Source organism: Pinus tabuliformis, chromosome 6, assembly GCF_031772625.1.
Source record: "Pinus tabuliformis cultivar Carrire ecotype Pingquan chromosome 6, CPIR1, whole genome shotgun sequence".
Taxonomy (NCBI): domain Eukaryota; kingdom Viridiplantae; phylum Streptophyta; class Pinopsida; order Pinales; family Pinaceae; genus Pinus; species Pinus tabuliformis.
Window position 1 is genome coordinate 566,438,037 of NC_142292.1, and position 25,934 is coordinate 566,463,970.

Below are 25,934 nucleotides of genomic sequence, written 5' to 3' on the forward strand. Positions count from 1 at the left end.
AAAGAAATACAAGGTAATTGTATACACTTCTTTCATGCGTTTCCTTTTTGCATTTTGCAAAAGAACAAAATAAGGAAAAAATAGGGTACACACTGACTAACTTAAATACGCTGATAACTACTCGATGAAAATGACTGAAAACAACACTGATTTTTACAAATTTATACGGAAATTTGCTAATCCTGACCTACTCTATGACGCTACTAAAAATAAATCATGGTATGATTTTATCAATTCATTTTTAAAATTGGTTTACACTAGCCTTTGAATGTCTCAGGCCCAAACATTAACCACATCACAGTCTGCAACGTTTGAACGTATCGCTAATATCGCGAATAGCAGGTGAAATGACAACGTCACTGTGAGGATGAAACATAGAAATTGTGGCATAAATACGCCTTCCGTGACTGAGGTCGGAAATCAAGAATTAGGGAACTGTAGGTATTTCTACTGCGTCCCAGCAGACGATACTTCGGAAGAAACTGGCGAGGCTTGTCGGAAGGGTGCTGCTCAGCCCTTTATTGAATAATCAACGAAATTCAATGCATATTTGAAGCATTTTTCAGGTACTTTCAGCATTTCCAGACAATTACCTTTTTCATCGCAGAGTTCGCGTCCCTTTGAATTAAATTTGAGCGAATTCGAGGCGGACAATTTTGTGCCATTTTACATCAGAGCTCTTGTGAAATCTGATTCATCCTCAAAGTGCGACCGAATTTGATAAAATTTAAGGAGAGTTCAGCAGATCTGCCTAAAATAACCCGAAACCTTTCCCGTTAACGTTTCCCGTTAAAGTTTCTGGTATTTCTGTCTTCAACTTGCTTTGAGTTTTGTCATCCGAACAAGATTTTGTGATATTCTGGTAAAGAACTCAGGTTGCAGCAGGGACATTTACAGTATTTGTTCTTATTACCGCAAAGAAGCAAATTCTGGAACCTTATATGCAAATGTCTGACAACGAATTTGTTTTTGTTGGCCAGCTAACCTTGTGAAGAATCTGTTGCGGGTTAACTGCTTCAAAATTTAGATTTATCTGATTAAATATGGCTAGAGACGGAAGAAAATGGATGTTCGTAGCGGTAACGGTTACCGTATTTGGACTTCTCATGGCGGTTACTTTAGTTTCGGCACAAAGAACTTTTCTTGGCGATCAGGACAACCTTTCGGCGGAAAGTCTGGAGAAAACAGTTGATCATGTGGAAGGCGGTCCGTTTAAACATCATGTGCTCAAATCCAGTATCGGGAAATTCTTTTGGCGACCGACAGTACAATCTTATCATCATGTTTGGCCTGTAAGTGCCTTATTGCAGAGCTATTAGATTCAATTTGAGTCTTTATTATCATTTTTTTTCTCTGTTAAAGAATTTAAAGACCGTGGACTTCTAATTTTAGAGCATTTTGGAAATCCACAAGAGCCTTCTGTGAATTTGTCCCTTCAATGAGCAATGAACAGTTATGTTAACTGGTTCTAATTGCAGTGGCTGGGAGGAGATGTTTTCCCCTTCAATCAAGTTCGAATTATTATTATTAAATATATTTATTATTATTAAAGATGATTTGAATTCTTAATAAAATTTTGTTATTACCTATTTTTATCCTTTAAAAAATTTAGAATTTACATTAAATACCAGAAACGAAGGGAAGTGCTTCTACGTTTCTCCCAAAATATGTTACCTCCATATTTTTTTATTCTTTTTCATAAAATTATGATTACTTCGTATTAAACAAAGAAAACTGTTTCTTCTGATTAAAAGTACAGAATAACAAATCGAACTACTTAATAATAACATCTTTCAAATAAATAGTTAGTATGTTTTTTTTTCAGAACGAAATAAATAGTTAGTATGTATATAATTACTTTGATTTCAATTGAAAAATAACTACTTTGACTTGCTGAAGCTGTTTGCAGTATACCGCGATGGCTGAATTCTCATGCTGATAATGTAAACAACTAATTATATATTGTATTGCGCTCACTACCTGATGTTGTGGAATTTTGTCTTTCTGATTTGGAAGTTTTATATATATATAATTAATAACGTTTTGTTTTGTTATTCGCCTCATTGGGAAAAAACCACTGCTTGATCGGAAAAGTGTCAAACATGATCTGGATCATTTGAAGTATAATCCGATGGCTGATTTTTCATACAGAACGAAAACAACTAACTATATTTTGAATTTGGCTCGTTGGCTGAAGCAGTGGAATTTTGTTTTGTTTTTTTTGTTTTTTGTTTGTTTTTTCTCAGATTTGGAAATTCTCTTTGTGAAGTGTCTTTTTATTTAATTGAGATATTTTATGTTATTTAGATTTTATTTAAATGTTTTGTTTTGTTATTCAATCTTGGGTTAACTGTAAGTTACAAGTATGTTCTTTATCATTTGACAGAATTTTTTTATCAATGTTTGAATTTTTTTGTCAAATTTATAGAAATTACAGTAGTATATCCGTATAGATTTCTTTTAAATACTGATCTAATACGATCTTAGAGATTTTTAATTTTTTTACTTGTAATTATTTTATGAGTTGACATTATTTAAATATTTTGTATAGTTATTAAATTTCTTTTATTTTTTATTTTTATTTTAGTGGATATAACAAAATTTCAATTTTGATGAAGGATGAATATGGTTAAACATCATACTAAACTATAAAATGAGCCTCTCAACTCAATAATGTAAAATATTGTGTTTTTTTCAAACTTGGACAGAAAAACAGATTAGACTACTTAATTAGAGTCTCTTTCAATTCATTTAGATATTTAGTTTGTTATTAAGTTTATTTTTTATTTATATGTTTTATTGTTGAATTTTTACATGAGAAGGAAATAATTAGTTGAGCATACTTTGATGATTGAGATGTTTGATATTTAATTTAATTATTTTGTTGACAAATTTGAAAATATTTTGAAAATTTAATAGATATGAGCCAAATCAACTAGTGAAATATCTGTTAGTCTTTTAAAATATTTTAAATTTTGAAATATGCAAATGGCCTAAATAATTCCTGCTTAATTAGATAATTGTCAAACATATGCTCCATGATCTGCAAAAAAATTTACTGTATTGTTTGTAAACTATACTTTTCTGCTTAATTGGATTAGTGTCAAACATGTTCTCGACTCCTACAGAAAAATTTACAGTAATGTTTGAAAACCATGCTTTTCCGAATCAAATCAAAGACACTATGATATAATGTAAATAATTGCTTTTTTTTTAAGCTGAGGGCAGGGGAAAAATGTCAAGCTACTTAATTGTAACCTCTTTGAATTCAAGTAGTGTGTGTTTGAATACATTGATTCTCTTAACTGTCTCAGAGGCTGTTTGAAGTATGATCGGATATCTGAACTTTTATATTTGGTTGGCTTCTCAGAAAATGAGATTTGGTTGGAGGATAATCATCGGCGCAATAGTGGGATTTTTTGGAGCAGCTGTTGGCAGCGTTGGAGGTGTTGGTGGTGGCGGTATTTTTGTTCCTATGCTCACTCTGATCATTGGATTTGATGCCAAGTCCTCAACAGCCCTATCCAAGTGTAAGAAAATTCTTTAAATTTATTTCGGAACGAATGGAACTTTAAAGTGGTTCATTTAGGATTTCATTTTTGAAAAAAAAAAAAAGAAGCATTTAACGCGATTCTTCTAGGATTTCATTTTGCGATAATGATTAGGTATGTTTAAGTCGTTTTCAAAGCTTTTAATGTTTACAACTTCCTAAAGCGAGTGTTCAAGTTGTTTTTAAAGCTTTTAATGATTACAATTTCCAAGCAACTTCCTAAAGTGAGTGTTGAAGTTGTTTTTAAAGCTTTTAATGTTTACAATTTCCAAGCAACTTCCTAAAGTGAGTGCTTTAGGAATTGAAGTTGTTTTTAAAGTTTTTAATGTTTATAATTTTCAAGTAACCTTCTAAATATGATGATATCAGATATATTTAAATTATATTTTTCATTTTATTTTATAGTTGGAAAATTGGAAAATTATTTTTATTAATTTAAAAAAAAATATTTATATAATTAAACAATTTAATTATTATTATTATATTTTTTATTAATTTGATAATGGTTAAAACTATTTAAAGTTTATTTTTGTTTTTATAGTTTGAATATAATGATTATAGGCTTTGTTTTTATTATTATTTTGACACAATTCAGGGTTAGGGTTGTTGTTTTGTTTTTTAATAAAATAAGTGAATTTATGTATTGAGTTTAGATTTTAAATTTATATTTAAATATATATATTTAATATGTATTTTCATCATTATTTATACAATAAAAGTTATATATATATATATTATATTTTTTTATTTGTTTATAATATATTAGATTATGATTTTAGAATTCTAAAAATGTTTATATTTTATTTGTATTTTTTTTATTAGGTATGATTGTGGGAGCAGCCGGATCTACAGTTTATTTTAACCTCAGGTTAAAACATCCAACACTAGACTTGCCTATCATTGATTATGACTTGGCCTTGCTTTTCCAACCCATGCTTATGTTGGGGATTAGCATTGGAGTTGCTTGCAATGTTATTTTTGCTGACTGGATGGTTACCATTTTGCTGATATTCTTATTCCTAGGTAAGGAACTCATAAATGAGGGGTATATAATTCTTTTATTTTAAATATAATTGTTTTTAGATTATTTTGTAATAATATATAGTCAAAAGTTTTTACTTTTTTAATTCTTTTACATTCGTGGCATAAGTTTGTATAACTTAATGCTAGTTTTAACTAAATTCTAGCAAATAACAGGTACATCTACTAAAGCATTTTTCAAAGGAGTAGAAACATGGAAACAAGAGACTCTTCTAAAAAAGGTATTTGTTTTAATAAAATCATTTTTGAAGTTAGAATACATAGCTACTTGGATCTAGCTAACAAGTTTTCTATTTATATGACAAATTATTTTTTTCTAAAAATTTTATTTTTTTAAATTCAAAATTTTAAATAGATTTATAGTTTTATAAGATTTATAGGAACAATGTTTTATCATTTAAAGAAAATTTTAACATTAGTGAAATTTTATCTATGATAGTTAAAAATTCTAAAAAAAGTCCTCCCCTTTTACTACATGATTGAGTTATTCCTTTAGGGGTTGAAGTTCCCTTAATCTTGGAATTTTCCATGGATTGATTTAATTGGTTCTATTGTGCTAATTTAGGAAGAAGAAAGGCTACGTTTAGAGAATGCTTCAGTGCATGTGGAACCAGAAGGTATACTCTTCTTATCTTCTTTTTTTTGTCTAAAAAATATTTATTTCATCTATTATGCATTTACTATATTGGAGTTATTTTGTGGATTCATATAATCTTTTAATGTCTGAAAATTATTTATTTGATCTATTATGCCTTTATTGCATTGGAGTTATTTTGTGGATTTTTTACGTTATATGCAGAACACCAAGAAGTGGACTTCAAATCTTTGCCCGATGAACCTGAACGAACTAGGGAGAGTAATGTTAATTATGAGGAGGGGAATGGTAATAATGAGGAGAGAACTAATGAACAAATACCGATTGATGCTGCTGTAAGTTTATTACAACATTTGTTGTTGAATAGAAGAGTTGAATTTTTTTTTGAACTTATGATATAGTATTAATGCTTTTAGAAACATAAAAGTATATTTCAATTTCATATATTTGTATTTTAGTGATTGAATATTTAAAAATTCATGATGGTAAATGTTTAATTTTTTATCATCATTTCACTATTATGTTTCTTCTTCCTTTTGATAGTTGCTTGGGGGATGAAAGCAGAACATCACCTAATTATTAATGAGTCTAATTTTACTTTTTATTCATCACAGAACACAATTTGGTTAAATGTCCGTTGGAAGGAATTGGGAATACTTGTGGTTGTATGGGTTCTAATTTTGGGATTGCAGATTCTGAAGGTAAAATTATTTCTAAATTCATGCTAAGCAAGAGAAAAGTGTAGAATACAATTTTAAATTGGTTTCAACCATTACTCATGCAGTTATTATTTCAAGTTCATTTTATACCATGAAGGAAATGCAAAAGCTACCTTTATAAATTCTTACCATTATAATGCAAGTTTGTTTCAATGCAAATGTAGACTTATACGACAACATGCTCTGTAAAGTTTTGGGTGTTCAATCTACTACAGGTAACCAACATTTTTACCCTCTTCAAGCAATATTTAACCTTATTGGATCTTGGATCAATGTAAGTTTGCTACATCATAAGCGATGATCTAATCTTTGTTGTGATATACAGATCCCTGTTGCTTTCTCTGTAAGCATTTATGAAGCTGTAGCTTTATACAAAGGAACGTCAAGGGTTACCTCTAAAGGAGAAGGGAGTGTTAACTGGAAAATATCTCAGCTTCTTTTATTTCTATTTGCTGGAATTATGGCTGGTCTTGTAGGCGGTTTGCTCGGTCTTGGAGGAGGATTTATCTTGGGACCTCTATTTCTAGAACTGGGCATTCCACCACAGGTCCTTTTGTCATTTAATTTCACCATGTTCATTATTTGGATTATTCATCAACCAAATAAAAATTAGAGTGCACTTAATCTCAAAGTAATGACCCTCTTTTCTTGCAGGTTTCAAGTGCCACAGCAACCTTTATTATGATGTTTTCTTCATCAATGTCTGTTGTAGAGTACTATATTTTAAAGCGATTTCCAATTCCTTATGGTAAGTAATAATTTTATGATTACTATTCCTTTCTCTCAACTCCTAGGTGATGTATCTTCTTTGCCCATTTTATGTAATTTAGATTAACATTGAGAGATATGATGTATTAAAGTTCATGTATAAGTATGTTAGTCATAAACACTAAGCCAACATTTTGCATGTGATTGATATGACAATGCACTCGTCATACATATATAACATTTACCCCTTCCCATTAACATAATATGTAATATATAATTGAGTCTTGTAGATACATAACACTATTAACATTTGAATGTATAGACCGATTTCTTATTTGTGCGTCATAGATAATCTTGTTGTTGGCATTTGGATTCTTAAATTATGTGTGAGTAGAATTTATTTCTCTCTAACAAATTGAAATTGTTCATTAGGTGCAAATGGAGCATTTTTTATTCCCTCTCTCGATACTAATATTTGTTTTACTTTTCCCTCTTAATAGCCGCATACCTTTTTGGGGTATGTGTCATTGCAGCGCTTATGGGGCAACATATTATTCGAAAACTTGTTCTTTTGTTGGGGAGAGCATCCCTTATCATTTTTTGTCTTGCTTTTATGATCTTCATCAGTGCTTGGATAATGGGTAAGTTTATAAGATTTTTATGTTTATTTTCAAACATTTCTAGAGAGATTTACAACTAATTTCCTTTGTTCCTTACAATTTTAACACAGGATTTTTTGAAATACAAACATTATTTTATTGCTTGTGCTTTGTCTAACATTTTCTAATCTTCAAAAAATGTTTGATCTTTTTTTTTGTGATAGGTGGTGTTGGTATTAATAAGATGGTTCACGAAATTAAGAATGGAGCTTACATGGGCTTTGAGAATCTTTGTAGTTATTAATCACCTTTTGATTGTTAGAATTACTTTTCAAAATTCACTTCTATTATGAAGAGAGTTTAAGTGTTGAAAGATTAACATTTGTGATATATACCTTCTCAATTAATCTCTATTTGGAGTTATAATAAGTGTTCATTGTTCAATTAAAGTCGAATTGTGAACTTACATTTTTGCCTTTAAAAGAAATGTAATGCAATAATAACATTAAATTATGAAAAATATTATGTGCATTATGAAAATTATTATTTTTGCACATTTCTTGACATATAACATCAAAGATATTATACTTTATTTTGTTTAAATTGAAGAGTCTTCCTCATTATAAAAATATAGTAATATTTTTTTTATAAAAATATAACTATATTACTATTATATTTAACCGACATTCTAATTTATTTGAATTTTAACATTATATTATCCAATCATCTTTCTGAATTTTTACTTTATATTAAAAAAAAGTGTTTAATTTATTTCCATTTTCACTTTATTAAATAATATTTTTATTTTCTATTTAAATTGTAATAATAATATTTTTATTTTTTATTTAAATTGTAATATTATATTATTAGATATTATTTATTAAATTTTAATATTATATTATTAAATATTTTTTTATAAAATTTTGAAATAGTGGATTATAACTATTTTATAACCCATAAAAGAAAATGTTCGATTTATTTCCATTTTTACATTAACAAAGAATTTTATTTTATTTTACTGGTAAAATGTTCTACTATAACTATGTTAAATTATATTCAATAAAAAAAATTCAATTTTCACATTATATCATATAATGTATTTACCCTTTTACTTCTCAAATGTTGGAGTTAATGCCATGTTTCTTATATTCATTTTGTATTAGGTCATTGCAAAGCTCTTTAATGCCATTAAGATGCTACCAACTTTAAAGTAAGTTAAAGTGCCTTATTGTTGGTTGGCAAAGCTTCCTTGTGTTCATTACCATTTAGAAATAGAAGAAATTGTAAAAATGTTTTCAAATAGTTATATGTGTAGTTGTTTAAAAAAAATTTAGGAACATTATGGTCATGTAAATGCGTTGATGTGTGTAAATAATTTATCTTTAAAATTAATTTTATTTAGTTGATTTTGGAAAATAAGGTTATTGGTGGCCAAGAAAAAAATTTAATAAATAAAAATAGAAAGTATATTTTTATGAATTTAATTCATAATTTTGTTTAGATTAATGTTATAAGGTGGAATTCCATTATTACTCCATTTAAGAAATGTAATTCTCTTTATAAAAAATTGAATTGGGTGAATGTTCTTTGATTGGAATCTATTTTGTTAGGGTCTTACCCTAACCACCTGAGTAGATAGATAGGTTTCGATAGAGGCCATTTATGTAAATAAGGCTCATGTAGTATTTTGAAAGAAATAATTGTAAGAAGGCTTACTAGAAGGTTCTACCTATTAGAAAGTTCATTCTCTATAATTCTCCTAGGAGGCAGATAGAACTATATAAAGAAGTAGAAACAATAAAATGAGATGTCTTGTGAATTTTATTGTAATTGGAGCTTTTCTCTAATGGAGGTTCCCCCCTCAAAGGGGCAGGTGAAAATTACTTACACCAATAAATGAATAGTTGCATTCTAGTTTTTTTTGGCTATTGCAATTGTAATATGGAATTTCTATAGTAAATCTAGACAAAATATAATATTTTTTCTGTTCATCTTCCAATTTAGTAATAAACAACACCACAAATGGTATCAAAGTACATTCCTAAGCACAGATTTTAAAGCCATTTTTTTATGCTAGAGACATGCTTTTGATGTCCATAAATAACATAGTGATATGTTATTTAACAAGTAAATCTTTGGTAGGGGAAGAATACCTATAGAAAATACAAGAAGTTTGACTTAGTTAGATACCCTTGTAACACTTGTTGGCACCCCTTTGAGTGATACCACATTAGATAACACTTGTATACTAAATTTCACTTCCACATACCCTAGGATCTATTCAAAATCCAATAGGTTAATTAAGACAAGCTTTAGATAAGTCGATCAACTATTTTGTTGTTATAGCATCACTGACAATAACACATGAGAATATTATTGTCTAGTAATTAGTTAATCGGGTAGTATGGATACAAGTATGCTAGGGCCTTCTTAGTTAGTACCCTAGGAAATTGGTCCCAATAAGACTATTCAGACATCATAAGTATATCAAAGCGATATAAAACCTAAGACTACCGTACCCTTATGACCCTCAAAACCATACTTGTTATCTACCCACGAAATTCCTACAAGAATGCTATACTGAGAATTTATGCATTTTGTCATTGGAAATACTTCTTGCTACTAATCCATGAATTTCCTACATAAATTGCAATTTTGAGATTTTGAGAATTCCATTAGTGCAATATTATTCAAGTCAGAGTATAACTTCACAAAGGAGGATTTAAGAATGAAATTTTGTCTTAAAGTTTAGAAACCTTGGTGAATCTTACAAGTCCCTAATATGCAAATTGTGAAATGTTTGGAAATATTTTTTGTAAAAATATTTAGATTTATAAGGATTTTATATTAGTCTATATAAAATTTTGGTGATTTTTAAGGTAAAATAATTTTATACTATAAAATTTGGTAAAGACTTTAGGAAAAATGGAAATTGTCAAATATTAGGTCCTAACCACACCCTTATTTGAGACCTATGTCAATAAGATCCTTTTGTTAAGTTGATCATCATGGTCCCAATCTCTAGTAAGCCTTTTAGGTGGACCTTATACTTACCCCACTACTAGGTAACTATCTCAAAAAACCAAAAATGTTTATCACATTAGTCCCACTCTCTCATAACCTCTCTCTTGTGGATCACCCAATTGTAACATAAATTAAACCACAACCACTCATCTATCTTAGTAAAACGATTATTTAATTAATGAAAAGTTCACCAAAATGAACTCAATCCCAGACTAGCTATCCAAAATCATCGCAATATACAATCAATCCATGCGCTATGAATTTCATGGAAAATTTTCCTACAATGAAAGAGTTGAATCATCTAAGTCATCCAATTTTATCTATATCCCATTTGTTCATGACCCATTACTCAAATGTGACACAACTTCCCTAAAGTGGATATTAACAAATTTGATGATTGTAATCCCATAAGCTAGGTCACTTATATGGAACATTATTTTTTCCTGCATGGCATCAAGAATAACTCAATGAAACTTCATGTGGGTATCTTATATTTATATCTTGAATGATGGAAATAGTGGCAATGGCATAAGAAATCCGATTGGGTTTATAATGCTTAAAATTTGTGATAGACCTCTATGAACACTTTGAAACTAACACTCATTATTTGGCCCAACTAACCAAGCTTAACTAATCTGATACAATTGAAGATTCTATCTTCACTTTTTTACCAACTTGCAATTTGCACTAAAGACTCACCAAATACCTTTTTTGTGGAATGGTTTATCAATGACCTAAAGGAAGAGATACATGCCCAAGTCTTAATGTATCATACCACTACTTGGTTGAAGCCTCTTAAAGAGTAGAGAAGACCAATATATGGTGAATTCCCAAATAAAAAAACATCATTTGTTCTTCATCCCTATCTCATTATTTCTCCATCTACCAATCCCTCTCCATTCTCTCCACCCCTCAAGGTCCATAAGTTTGTGACCGCCTCTTACCACATTTACCCACTTTCACTAATTTGCTCGGGGTAAACAAGAGTTGAGGGTCACTATGACAAGAATCAACCTCCTATATGACCTTAAGGAAATGGAGTCAACAACTTAAGAACTTACTGACTTCCCTCAAGTGTTACAGGACCTTCAGGAGTTACCCAACTCCTCCAAGTGTTGAACCCCTGAGATAATTCTCTTTTTCACTTACCTAGAGCCTCAAACGCTCCCTTTAAAAGGCCTCCAAGCGACTGTAAGCCTCCAATCGCTCCCAGAAGCTTGCTTCTCAATGACTGTTGACTCTTACAGTCCATTATATGCCAACGACCCTGAATTTTAGGATACGTTTTTAGGGCTAGGACTTAGGCATCTGCCTAGAACTCAATGAATCTTCCAAAAATGATAAATAACATAGAAACAAAGCCTCTAAACCAAAAATTTGATCAAGGAATTTACCTGAACCCTCCCAACTAGGACAAGCATTCCGTCAAACACATGGTAAACACAAAACCTATAGGTCATGAATGCATATATGAACATAGGGATCTCAAACTTATCTAAGGTTTAATCAAGAAGGACCAATGCCTTCTCACAATAGCTGTCATAACACCAATTAGGTCATGCATTAATTAACCATTTATTCATTAATTAAAATGTGATAAGAACCATACTTAAATATGTCATATAACCATGCTTAGAACCAGCATAAAACTAGATAGATAACAATAATAGAAAAGGCATTAAAGCCACATAATAACAAGTACAGTTACTCATCAAAGAAAAGAGAAGCTTAGCTCTTATTAACCATATGCAAAATCCAAACAATTCAGGGACTTCCACGTACCACTCGACCATAGATTGGCTAAACCAAATCTTTCTTTCAGCCAATCACCCCCATGCCACATTCTGAGCATCAATGTGGGATCTCATGGGATAAACCAATCCATAAAAAAACAAGGGAATCCATAGGTTAAACCACCTCCACCCTCACCATACTGTGATCTCACCTAAACCGGTCCCGAGATCACAAAACCAAACTGAGCTTGGATGCCTCAAAATTCCTTCACCATCCCTTGAGGAATTTTCCTGTCTCCACCCACCCATGAGGGTTTCCCAGAGAAAACCATCTCCACCCCCAACCCTTGGGATTTTCCTGAGACCAACTCACTCGAATTCAAAACTTTTTGTGAATCCAAAGCTCAACCAAGAAAGAATCCCATCACACCATGGCTATTTGGAAATGGAAAGGCAAGGCTAAAACTACTGTCAAAACCTGGAAAAACCCATGCCAATGACAACAAATAAACCAAATACACACATGCATATACCATGGATGTCAAACCGAACTAGGAAATCATACATGCAACCTGTTATCTACAAGTATTCTTGTTGAAGCTGCTTGATCCAACCTTTCCTTTCCTTCACTTTCCTTTTCCTTCCTTTGCTTTTCTTGTCCTTCATTTGCTTTCTTTCTTTCCTTCTCCTCTTGGTGCTCTTCTCCTTTTTGAGACTAATTCCAAAACTGAACTGACAAAAGGCCACAAACTGATTCTCTGATGTCTTTTTTATTGTTGGTGCCTCTAATTTATTCACGTTCCTTAATTTTTCTTCAATCTCCTCCTCACATGCAACCTGTTACCTTTCACCTCCATTTTCTCTTATTTCCTTTATTTTCATAAATAAGATACAAATTAATTCCTCTTTGTCTTTTCAAAACCTTTGCCAATTTTCCTTAGCCATAATACATAACAAGTGATGCCCACTATAATACTTTACCTGACATTCAACTTGGAATAGGTGTCCCATTACCTTGGTCTTATTTTTCCTTTATTAACTTTATTACATGAACTGTTAACCTGGGGTTGTTACAAACCCCTCCCCCTTAGGGGAACACCATCCTCGATGTTTTATGACACCTGCAACCAGCAAAATCATTGAAAACCAAAACATACTTCCCATGGAGCTTTATAACTCAGCTCATTGTAATATTTACAATGAACAACCTGCTCAAAAGAAAGCCATCATGACAAACATGACAAAATGATAACCATACTGCTTATCAGAGATTTATAACACAACTCATTGTGGTATTTACAATAACAACCATACATAAAGATGTACATATGCCAAAATTTCTTTGCCTTAACTCACAAACAATGAAGGATATATAGCCCGCATATGATCAACCATCTCGCATATAGCTCATCAAGCCCAAAGTGCTTCCATTACACTTTAACTTGCTTGATTTCTTTGTTTCGGAGCATGAGTTGTTTCTCCTGCAATATGCACTGAGGTTTTGGTCAGAATTATCCTTCTGGTTCCACCTGCAATACATACCAATTAATAACATGATTAACATCCTTCACATATATTTTAAGCAATGAAACATGGAAAACATCATGGACTTTCACTGTCGGAGGCAGTGCAAGTTTGTAGGCCATTGGTCCAATCCTCTCAAGGATCTTGAAAGACCCGCAATATCATGGTGCTAACTTGGCACATGATCTAATCCTCAAGGAGATTTTCTTGGGCTTGATGTGCAAATACACATGCTTCCAAACTTGGAACTCTTTAAATGCAATGTGCTGGTCTATATAACTCTTTTATCATTCCTGTGTTGCCTTTAGATTCTTATTTATAACATGCATTTCCTATTCCATTTATGCCAACATAATCGGTCCAAGAAGTACCTTGTTCACTGGATCGCTCTAGCTGATGGGAGTATTACAACTCTGCCCATACAATGCCTCAAACAAAATCATCCTCAATGACTCCTAATAACCATTATTGTAATAAAACTCGACCAATGGAAGGTACTCTTCCCATCTCCTCTACTGGTGCATGAAATACATCCTCAACATATCCTCCAAAATCATGTTGACCCTCTCTATCTTTCCATCTGTCTATAGATGATAAGTTGTACTGAAGGCCAACTTTGTCCCCAAACCTTCAAATAACTCCTTCCAAAACTTGGAAGTGAACTTAGCATCCTTGTCTGACATAATATTCTTTGGAACACCATGCAACTTCACAATCTCCCTGATGAAGACATGTGGCACCTCACTAGCTGAATAAGTAGTCTTTACTGGAACGAAGTGAGCTACCTTGCTCAACCTATCATGCTTCCTCGATGTCCTCGAAAGACCTGTAATGAAATCCATGGAAATGACCTCCCATTTCCATTTTGGAATCTGTATAGGTTGAGGCAACCCACCTGGATGCTTACACCCAACTTTCACCCACTGACATTCCAAAAATCTAGCCATAAACTCTACCACTTCCTTCTTCATATTTGACTAATAGTCGAACTTCTTCACCATTGTCAATGTCTTTTGATATCCTGGGTGACCTGAATATGGATTGACATGAAACTCCCTCAAGATGAGCTTCTTGAGCCCACTGTCATTCGACACATAAATCTGGTCCCTGAATCTCACCAAACCATCTTCCGTGAGATGATAGTCCACATTCTGATCACTTGTACCTTGTTATAACCTGTACCTAAGATCCATGTACTTGTCATCCTGTTGTCCTGCCTGTAATATTTGATCCTATAATTTTTTCCCATACGAGCTCACCGCTACAATATGGTTCATCTACACTCTCCTACTGAGAGCATTTTTAGCCCTATTCTCTTTACCATTAATGTATCTATTCTCAAAGTAAAACTCACTGAGTGTGGCCAATCATCTAGCCTGCTTGGCATTCAGATTTGGTTGGTCAAACATATATCTCAACTCGCTGTGATCGCTCATCAATATAAACCTCCTACCAAGAATATAATGCATCCACATCTTCAAGGCACGAATAATAGATGCCAACTCACAATCATAAGTCACATATTTCTTCTTGTGCTCATTTAGTTTCCTGGACTCACAACACACTACATGTCCCTTCTGCATCAAGACTCCACCAAGTCCTCTTTTGCAAGCATCTATACACACCACGAACTCTTTATCTGGATCTGCAATCTTAATAATTGGAGCATTTGTCAACAACTGCTTCAACTACTAAAAAATGGTTGCACATTCATCTTTCCATTCAAATTTCTTTCCTTTTCTTTTCAATGATGTAATAAGATATGTGTTATGTAACCAACTCACAAAAGATATGTCAATGACTTAAAATGTATCCTATTTGAGGGGGAAACCTCCTTTACATTGCATAAATGAACAATTCTTGGATGATACAAATGATAATACCTCCTTGGTATATATAGGAGTCTAAGGGGTCACAATATAATCAGCCTAGATAACAATAATAATGTAAGGGCACAAGAATAACAATAGTGGGCTTCTATGGGGCACAACAATAACAATATGGGGGATAGATGGGCACAACAATAACAATAAGGGGCTACAATAACAATAGTAATAAGGGGAATACACTACTAGTATAGGGACTTAACATGCCCCTCTCCTTCAAAAAAATGTTGTCCACAACGCTTGATTAGTTCTGGATGCTTTTGTATAAAATTCTCATCCTCCCATGTGGAGACTTCGGTGGGTAAGTTTTTCCACTTAATGAGATACTCTGAAATTAATCGATTCCATAGTTGTCAGTTTCTTGTTTCTGTGACTTCTTCAGGCTCAAATATGATTTTTCCTTCTTTGTCAAGTTCTTCCAACATTTTTTGAACTAGGAGATTTTCACCAATAACCTTCATTAAGCATGAAACATGGAAAAATCAGTGTACTCGGGACCATAATACTTGGGTGATTATTTATTATCCTTCTTAGTTTGCTTGAGGGACATTTGTTTGTATGGTTTTAGCCGTAAAAGTACCAAGTCTCCTACATCAAAACTTTTTTCACTGTGATGTTGATATTCCTGTTGTTTCATTCAATTCTGTGCCAGAGTGAGATTTAAGATTTGGAGAACTCGTTGTTGATTCTCAAAGTGATTTTCCACTGCTTGAACCTTATAATTTTTTCTTAAATATGATGTGATGGATGGTGGATGATATCCATAAAGTGCGATAAATGGGGTCATTTTTCCTGCAGTATGGAAAGAAGTGTTATATCACCATTCAGCTAGAGGTAACCACTTGACCCATTGTGTTTGTTTATCAGATACAAAGCAACGAAGATATCCTTCCAAACATTTGTTCACTATCTTAGTTTTCCCATTAGATTGAGGATGATAATATGAGCTATGAGCTAATTGAGTACCAAGATAAGAAAATAATTTCGTCCAAAAAATTCCAGTGAAAATGGGATCTCTATCACTTACAATAATCTTTGGATTTCCATGTAGCTTTTGAATTTTTTCCATAAATGCAGTAGAAATTATAATGGATTTAAAAGGATGAGATAATGCACAAAAGTGTGCATACTTGGTAAGTCTATCAACTACCACCATGATGATGCTCTTTACTTCAATTTCACCCTCGTATAGTTAATATGAAAATTTTAACCAATTTGCATATTAACTCCCTCCACCCCCACCCTCATATCTACCCTCATATGAGAGTGGGTATGGGGGGAGTTAATATACAAATTGGTTAAAATTTTCATTCTAACTATATGAGGATGTGTGGAGTTAATGTGGGCGGAGTTAATATGCAATTTGGTTACAATTTGTGTAACACCCTCCTCCCACATCTACCCAAGTAACCAGCCAACTTGGGTAAACATGTGACGAGAAGTTACTATGATATCATTCAACCTCCTAAGTCACCTTAAGGAAGTGGAATCGATGGAAACACACCATACAGACCTTCCACATATGCAACAAGACTCTCAGGAACCATCCCAACCTCTCAGGTAACCAGCCCATGAGTCCCATTGGGTTTTTTGACCATTACACTCCCTGACGCTCCATTGATATGGGAATGCATGTGTCCAGAGGGCTCTGGACACTCCCACATCAGGGTATGCCAATGTTCAGGGAATTTTCTACCTAGTGTTGTGCTTGTGTCCCCAGGATATGAGCCACTTTTTTAGGCCCAAAACCCAAGTCACTGCTCATAACTATTTGACACCTTTAGAATAGAAAGATAACAATGGAATGATGATACAAATGCAATTACTTAAACAAGCCCTTGACTGGACCCCTATTAGCCATGACAGACAATTTTTCAAACATGTCACAAATATGTATTCTATAGGTGTAAACAACAGATCTAAGCATAGGGGACTCATACTCATTTGAGAATCACTAAGAAGCATTGATGCCTCAACACATTAGCGACAATTTCATCCATTAGGCCATAGATACATTGTTCATTCATTTACAAGTGAAAACATGATGAAAGCCATACATAGTTACTGTCATAATACATGTTCATAACGAGCATAATAGCAACATAAATACCAAGGAAACAACAACCATATAATCCACATATAAACTAGTACAATGCTCATAAAATAATAAGGATAAATAACCTCATATTAATGATGCAAAGGCCAACTAGTTGTGGGACTTCCATGAACTACCCAACTATAGACATGGCTGAGCCAAAACTCTCTTCAGCCAGTCACCCTTATGCCATATTCCAAGCATGAATGTGGGATTTCATAAAACACATCAATCCAAAACTATCCAGGGATTCCATAGGCCATCCACCTCAACCCATCAAATAGTAACTCCACCTCACGCTTGGAAATTACAAAACCATCATCAGATTAGTCTCTACCCAAGCCTTCCAGGACTCAAGAGTGTTTGTTCCAACCAAGGCTTCCAGGACTAGTAACTCAACCCACAACTTACGCTGGGATTTCAGAGTGTTTTTCTGACTAGGGATTTTAGGACTAGTAACTCAACCCACCAAGGGCTTCCAGAGTGTTTGTCCAACCAAGGCTTCCAGGACTAGTAACTCAACCCAAGCTATTATTGGGCTTCGAGAGCGTTTGTCCAACCAGGGCTTTCAGGAACTAATAAATCAACCCAAGATAAAGGAAACATGAGAACCAACCAGAAAACAAAGAAATAAACCCACAACACCATCGCTATCTAGGAAATAGAAAAGCTATGAAAATATAGTGTCAATCTAGGTAATCCTCCAGATCATGACCAATAAACCACATGCATAGCCATGCATTCCAAAACTAGTGAGGAAAACATACATGTAACTAGGTACCTAGAAGAAAAACGTGTTGTAGTTGTTGATCCTGATGTCCTCTTGTGCTTTCCTACTCTTCCTTCGCTTCTTTCTCCAAAACTCCAAGTATTTAACACTCCTCCAAGAGTGCTCCAAGAAATTCTAAGTGTCCAAGAGTATGAGAGAGATAGAATAGAGAGAGAGCTCCAAAAATGAACTGACAGAAGTCTCTGAACTGATCCTCAAAAGCCTTTTATTAATGAGGCCTCTATTTTCTTCATTTTCCATTATTTTCCTTCATTTTCCTCCTCACATGAAACCTGTGACCTTTCACCACCCTTTTCTCCTAATTTCCATTATTTTCATAATTAAATGTGCCAAAATTCCATTTTCCCTCTCCAAAACCTTTGCCATTGCCATTGCCAATTTCCTTAGCAATTAATCAATCACAATTGATCCTCATCACTCTGATTTTCCCCAACATTCATCTTGGAATAAGTGTCCCATCAACTGTGGTTATTATTTTGGCTTTACTAACTTTTATTACATGGAATTTTCACCAAGGTTGTTATAGAAACCTCCCGCTTGGGGGAACACCATCCTCGGTGTTCGACAACACCTACAACCAACAAGGCTACTATAAGAAAAACATACTTCCCATGCAGATTTATAACATAGCTCGTTGCAGTATTTACAATGATCATCTTACTAAGAAGCAAACCAACATGACAACCTAACAAGTGTAACATCATAATGACATGACACCCATACAACTTATTGGAGTTTTGTAACATAGCTCATGGAAGTATTTACGTCCATATACATATGTACATATACCAAATATCACCAAAACATGTACCAAAACATATACTAAAACATGTACCAAAGACATATACCAAAACATCCAGTCAACCAACGAATAAGGAAGGATACATAGCCTACATCTGATCTATCATCTCCCATGTAGCTTCATCGGGCCCAAAGTGCTTCCACTTCACTTTAACCTACTCGATTTCTCAGTTACGAAGCATGAACATCTTTATCTGTGATATACGTTGCGGTTCCAGCTGGAATTCTCCTTCTGGCTCCACCTGCAATACATACCAGTCAATCACATGATAAACATATTTAACATAGTTATTATGAAATGACACATGGAAAACATCATGGAATTTCACTGTTGGATGGAGTGCAAGTCGATACGCTACTGGCCCAATCCTCTCAATAATCCTGAAAGGTCCACAAAACCGGGGTGCCAGTTTGGCACATGGTCTAATACACAAGGAGTTGTTCTTTGGTTTGATGTGCAATTACACCTGTTCCCAAACCTGGAACTCCTTGAACAACCTATTCTGATCTCTGTAGCTCTTCTTCCTATCATGTGCTGCTCTGATTACCTACATTTCTCACTCAATGTCTGCCAACATGTATGGTCCAACCGACACCCTGTAAATGGATCACTTGAACTAATGGGAGTATTATAACTCCGCCCATACAATGCTTCAAATGGACTCATCCTCAAGGATTCCTGATATCCATTGTTCTAAGAGAACTCTACCAATGGAAGGTACTCTTCCCACTTCTGTTGTTGATGCATCATGTAAATCCTCAACATGTCCTCCAATATCCTGTTGACCCTCTTTGTCTGTGCATTTATCTGCGGATGATAGGTTGTACTGAAGGCCAACTCTATGCCCAAACCTGCAAATAACTCTTTCAAAAACTTGGAAGTGAACTTCGCATCCCTATTCGACAGAATATTCTTTGGAACTCCATGCAATCTGATGATGTCCCTGATATAGACCTATGCTACATCACTCGCTAAGAATGTAGACTTCACTGGAATGAAGTGCGCTACCTTTGTCAACCTGTCCACCACTACCATGATGGAATCATGTTGGCTCACAGTCGTCAAAAAACCTATGATAAATTCCATGTAAATGACCCCCCATTTCCACTCTAGAATCGTAATCAGTTGTAGTAGTCCACATGAGTGCTTACACTTTGCGTTCACTTGCTAACAATCCAAGCACCCATCCATAAAATCTACCACGTCTCTCTTCAAATTTGGTCAATAATAGAATTTCTTCATCATTGTCAGTGGCTTTTGATAACCCAGGTGACCTGAATATGGTTTCGCATGGAACTTCCTCAAGATCACCTCCTTGAGCTCACTACTATCTGACACATATATCATGTCCCTAATCTAACCAATCCATATGCCATGAGACAATAGTCCACATCCTATGCACCTACATATGCACATGTACCTGTACCAATAGATGTACCTACACCTGAACCACAACCTATACCTATATATATACCTATACTCTGCTACAACTTGTGCACAATCTCCATATACCTATCATCTTGCTAACCTGCCTACAAGATCTTATTGTGTAAGTCTGTCCCATAAGAGCTCATATCTACTAAGTGGTTTACATGTATTTGCTTGCTAAGAGCATCTTCCACCCTGTTCTCTTTACCTGTGATATACCTAATCTCAAAGTCGAACTCACTGATCGTGGCCAAGCACCGAGCCTTCCTACCATTCAAATTCAGTTGGTCAAATAGATACTGCAAACCACTGTGATCACTCATCAATACAAACCTCTTGCCAAGAAGATAGTGCCTCCACATCTTCATTGCATGTATGATGCTGCGAACTCTAGATCATGTGTCGAATAGTTTTTCTTATGCTCATTCAGTTTCATGACTCATAGAATACCACCTGTCCATCCTACATAAGGACTCCACCAAGTCCTCTCTTGAAAGCATATGTACATACTACAAACTCCTTGTTTAGATCTACTATCATTAACACTGGTGCATGTGTCAAAAACTGCTTGAGCTACTCAAAACTAGCCGCACACTCGTCTTTCCATTCAAACTTCTTACCTTTCCTCTACAATGATGTGATAGGATAAGAAAACTATGAGAAGTTTTTGATGAACCTTCTATAATAACCTGCCAATCCCATGAAGGATCCCACCTCATCTACATTTCTAAGAGCCACCCACTCCATGATAGCTCTTATCTTTTCTGGATCCACTACTATGCCATCATTCGAAACCACATGTCCCAAGTAGTGTACCTCAGTCTGAAAGAAACTGCACTTGTTGAGCTTAGCATACAACTGATGCTCTCTCAACAACCTCAATACTACTGCTAAATGCTCGACATGCTCTTCTTTGTTTTTAGAATATACCAATATTTCATCAATGAACACAATAAAAAACTTGTCCAAGTATAGATGCAACACATTATTCATCAAGCACATAAAGGTAGCTGGAGCATTATTTAAACCAAGGGGAATTACAACAAACTCATAATGCCCATACCTGTTCAGGAAATTGTCTTGTAGATGTCTTCTTTTTTTATGTGTACCCAGTGATATCCGGATCTCATATCAATCTTCAAGAATACGACTGCTAGCTTCAGCTGATCGAACAAGTCATTAATCCTTGGTAACGTATACTTGTTATTGACGGTTACTTTGTTCAACTACCTATAGTCAATGCACAACATGAAAGTACCATCCTTCTTCTTCACAAACAATAATGGTGTGCCCCATGGTGATACACTTGGCCTAATGTATCCCTTGTCCAACATTTCCTTCAATTGCAGCTTCAACTCTAACAACTCAGGTGTACTCATCCTGTAAGGTGCTTTTGATGCTGAAACTTCCCTTGTCACCAACTCAATAGAAAATTCTACTTTCCTATGAGGTGGAAACTCGGAAATCTCTACAGGAAACACATCCTAAAACTATTGTAGAACTGGGCACCTACTCAAAACATTTTCATCCTCAACTTCCTTACCTTTGTCACTAGAGATATGTACGAAAAATAACACACACCTTTTTCCACAACTGCGCTTTGCCTACATAGCTGTCACCATCCTAACTGATGTCGCTTTCTTCTTACGTCTCAAAAATATTTGTTCCCCATTATCATCCAAGCACTCAATGGCTTTGTCATAAAAATCCACCTTGGTTCTATTAAGGAACAACCAATCCATGCCCGACGACATATTGTATGATCCCAATGGTAATACATTCAAATGTGCTGAGGTAGGCATGCTTTTAAAATCAAATGCACAAGCTGTTACCCAATGGTGAACTTGCTTCTTTGTACCTGTAGCTAGTTTCACTAACCAAGACTTTACATGCACTTCTTTATTCAAACCACACTTATCCACCAAGTCAGGACTAACATATCTATAAGTAGATCCAGGGTCAATCAAAATAGAAACAACTTGATCACAAAGCTTATCGTCTATCTCAATGATAGATGTCTGATGATGTTCCTGCCTATTATCTAGTGTTGCATAGATCCGAGGGATGCTCTTACCAACATCCCCAATGGTCTACGCATCCTGTGCACAATATATCTAAGGCCTACCACCCTGACTCTGTGGACAATCTCTCCGACGATGATCTTTGCCACAAGTCCAACACTCTATAGGCTTTCATCATGCATCCTTGTTCTTGATGTCCTTGTCCTCTGTCAGATGTATTGAACTTATTAAGTGGTGCAATATTCTCTTTGTTACCTGAATCCTGAGGTCTTTCTTGCTTCTTGTCCCATTTTCCTTTGATCATTGAATTACCTTTCTAATCTGGCTTAGTCTCATATCTGCACTTCAATTGCTCATAGTAGTGCTTTAGTTTTCAGATGGCCTCCTCCAATGATCTATGCTCATTGAACTCAATCATGTATTTGAATGCAATTGGTAAGCCACTAGTGAATCTCTGAATCTTGGCCGTCTCCTCCTTGAGGTAAGGCACATACCTTAGTATCTCCAAGAATAGGCTAGTCTAGTCTTCATCTGTCATCGATCCCATCTTTAGCTCATAGAATTATTTTTCCCTGTAATCAAAGGCTCTTCAATAGGTACTTCTTCTTGAATAGTCTCTCGAACTCACTCCAAGTCAAGTCCTCCTCATGAATACCTTTGAAATTCTTCACATCTTCCCACCAAATGTTTGCTTTACCTTTGAGACTAAATGTAGCTATTCTGGCTTTCATGTTCTATGAATAATCATGCAACCTAAAGAACTTCCTCATGCCAAGAAACCATGCGTCTGCATCATGTGATTTATTCATCTCTCCATCAAATGTGGGTGGATTTTATTTCTTAAACTTGTCTATCATATCCCTTGTCACTCCTCCTGTAAGGATGATAATGGTGTCAATCATCGTGCCTGTCAGAACCAAAACTAGAATAGTACTTATGTCTATCATATCTCCTATCCGGAGTGTCCAACAATCTACCATCTCTAACCGTGTCATCTCTATCTGACCCATGACCACCGTGAGACCTACTGCCATATTCCCCATGATTTTTGACCTCCTGCTCATGGTTGATCCAAAGTGGTCCCTGTCCCTACAATTCTAACAAACTTTGAAGTATCACTACATTTACCTCTGCTTTTTTCTCTTGTTCCTCTATGATTCTTTCATTGTCTGTCTTACAACTCTGTATTTCTGCCTTTAATCTTCTCAATGTGTTTGCCAAATCAGAAGAGTGCCCAACACCATGCTACTCATCTAATCCATAGGGAGAGTCTTGGGAACTATAGTCTACCATCTTGCTAGTCATCTTTGATATTCTTCCTACAAGGTGTTATGAATATAATTCATAACAAAATAAAATAAATATAAATAATATAAATGATAAATAATCAAATAATGATTATGTTAATTAGTCATCAAGTTAAGTGAAAAGGTGTGCTAAAAGACATGCCCGATCATGAGGGGACACATTCCTGGTATATATGCAGGTCCTCGTTGTAACATTTTACATCACTTGGACATTTATATATATATATATATATATATATATATATATATATATATAATAAATTATTATTACAAATACATCTTCTGTATTTTTACATTAAAGTCAGCAAGCTACACATTTCGTTGCTTCAGTGGTATCAGAGCCATGCCGCACAATATAACCATTTGAGTCTTTGAATGTTGTTCACCGCATAATATGCCATTACATTTACATCCTTAACTCATTGAGAAGTTTAGTAAAATTCAAAAAAAACTTCAACAATGGGAAGAATCTTATGCAGAAGTTAAAGCACGTATATAGGAAATCGATAATAAAGAAGATGATTGCAATAGTGAAGAAATGAAATAAGCAAGAGAACAATATTTTGATCATAATGATGATAGTGAACATGAAGATGTGATAGATAATGATGAATATGAGAATGATATAGATCAATATGATGATGCAATTTCTTCTTAAAAAAGGGCCTGGAGTTTGATCCTTCAAATGAAGCATTAAAATTAGGCCTTGTTGATGCACAGACAACAAGTAGATCTCGGGCTACATCCTCTCCATTTGGAAACATATTCTAGGGGCCATAATTGTGGGAAAAACTAATAGCTGACTCAAAAACAAGATTGTATTTGTAGGAACCTGATTTTGTTAAAATGGTTCAAGTTGTTCAGAAAAATCATAACAAAATTAATATGTATCTTAATGGTCAACACATGATGCAAGTTTTGGGTATGTTACTAAATGTTAACTTACATAATGCCACATCCTTCCGTAGAATAGGGCAGAGAGGATTAGGAGAAAGGTCCAGTTTCCAATCTCATGAAGCCCTGTCACTTGTGTCACATAGTGGGTTCATTACCAATGGTTACAAAAACAGTTATAATGAGGAAACTTCTGCTTTCGGGAAGACCATAAGGCTTATTTTTCAAACCTATCCTCATAAATCTTTGAAACAGTTGTTGGAAGTTGATGAGCCCTAGAAATAGGTAATTATATGGGCTCATTTAGCCTCCTAACTTAGCTTAATCCACCATTCTCATTAGTTTATTGCATGTTTTTTATTATATTTATGCTAATAGAGTGAATTGGGTTAGTCATTATGCCAAAAAATCTAATGTGTGCTTTATGTATATTTTTGGTCAATTTTGAGACAAAATCAAAGGTTTAATGAGCATTTGGCAGCCAAATTCAAGGAAGAACAAGGGAGAGGATTTGTAGGAGGGTGTCCCCTTCATTTATGAACCCTTACCTCAAATTCTCCATCAGAAACTCGGAGCACAAGTAGCCACATGAGTGCATCCAAGGGGCAGCCAAGCAAGTAAAGAAGGACTGTTGTTTATCTGCAGTTTTGGGAAGCTGAGCCCCTTGATTTTAGGAGAGCTGTTGGAGGCTCGAGTTGTATAAATAGCAGGGCTTAGGTGCTCAGTTTTTTTAGTTGGATTTTAGCCAGTTATTAGTAGATTTTCACACTTTTGTGCAGCATTGTGTTCAGCTCTTTTTCGAGTTCCTTTTTGAGAACAGTTTATGTAATGTAACTGCTATTTTTGATAATGAAGATGAAACAGTTTTTGAGCCAGCACTGATCTCTTTTAGAGGGCTGAAGCTCTTGGGTTAGGGCCCAACCCAAGCTGCCCAACACCTCTTACTGTGTACTTATATGTTTTTGCTTCAGTTCATGAGTTAATTTTTGTTACATAGATTCATTTTACTTTGTTAGATTAGGTTGCTTTTGATGGTTTGCATAGCTGTTTTGTGTTTCAATTGCTCAAGTAGGTTATTGCAGTGACAAAATAAGATTCAAAAAGGCCAATAGCAGGCCCTGATCTCCTTTCTCCCTTCCTGGGACTATGATTTGAGGTCAAGGCACTTCTGTTGCCACCAAAAACACAGTTTTTCTCTCCCATGCAACTGCTAGTGTG

General features: G+C 34.4%; 1 protein-coding gene across 1 annotated transcript; it reads left to right on the plus strand.

Moving 5' to 3' along the window:
- The first annotated feature begins 239 nt into the window (after positions 1–239).
- On the plus strand, positions 240–7,591 carry LOC149259777 (sulfite exporter TauE/SafE family protein 3-like). Its single transcript, XM_089377253.1, has 13 exons — positions 240–566; positions 981–1,292; positions 3,371–3,530; positions 4,373–4,573; positions 4,748–4,812; positions 5,157–5,208; positions 5,391–5,521; positions 5,801–5,887; positions 6,070–6,120; positions 6,231–6,452; positions 6,560–6,653; positions 7,114–7,254; positions 7,437–7,591. The coding sequence occupies exons 2-13, from the start codon at positions 1,044–1,046 to the stop codon at positions 7,514–7,516; spliced, it is 1,533 nt and encodes a 510-aa protein (XP_089233379.1). The 5' UTR covers positions 240–566; positions 981–1,043; the 3' UTR covers positions 7,517–7,591.
- The last annotated feature ends 18,343 nt before the right edge of the window (positions 7,592–25,934 follow it).

Bases quoted from the DNA above. Each gene is read 5' to 3' on its own strand.
- LOC149259777 (XM_089377253.1), top strand. From the start codon at position 1,044: ATGGCTAGAGACGGAAGAAAATGGATGTTCGTAGCGGTAACGGTTACC. The intron at 6,121-6,230 runs GTAACCAACATT...TGTGATATACAG, and splicing joins GGGTGTTCAATCTACTACAG to ATCCCTGTTGCTTTCTCTGT. The intron at 7,255-7,436 runs GTAAGTTTATAA...TTTTTGTGATAG, and splicing joins CATCAGTGCTTGGATAATGG to GTGGTGTTGGTATTAATAAG.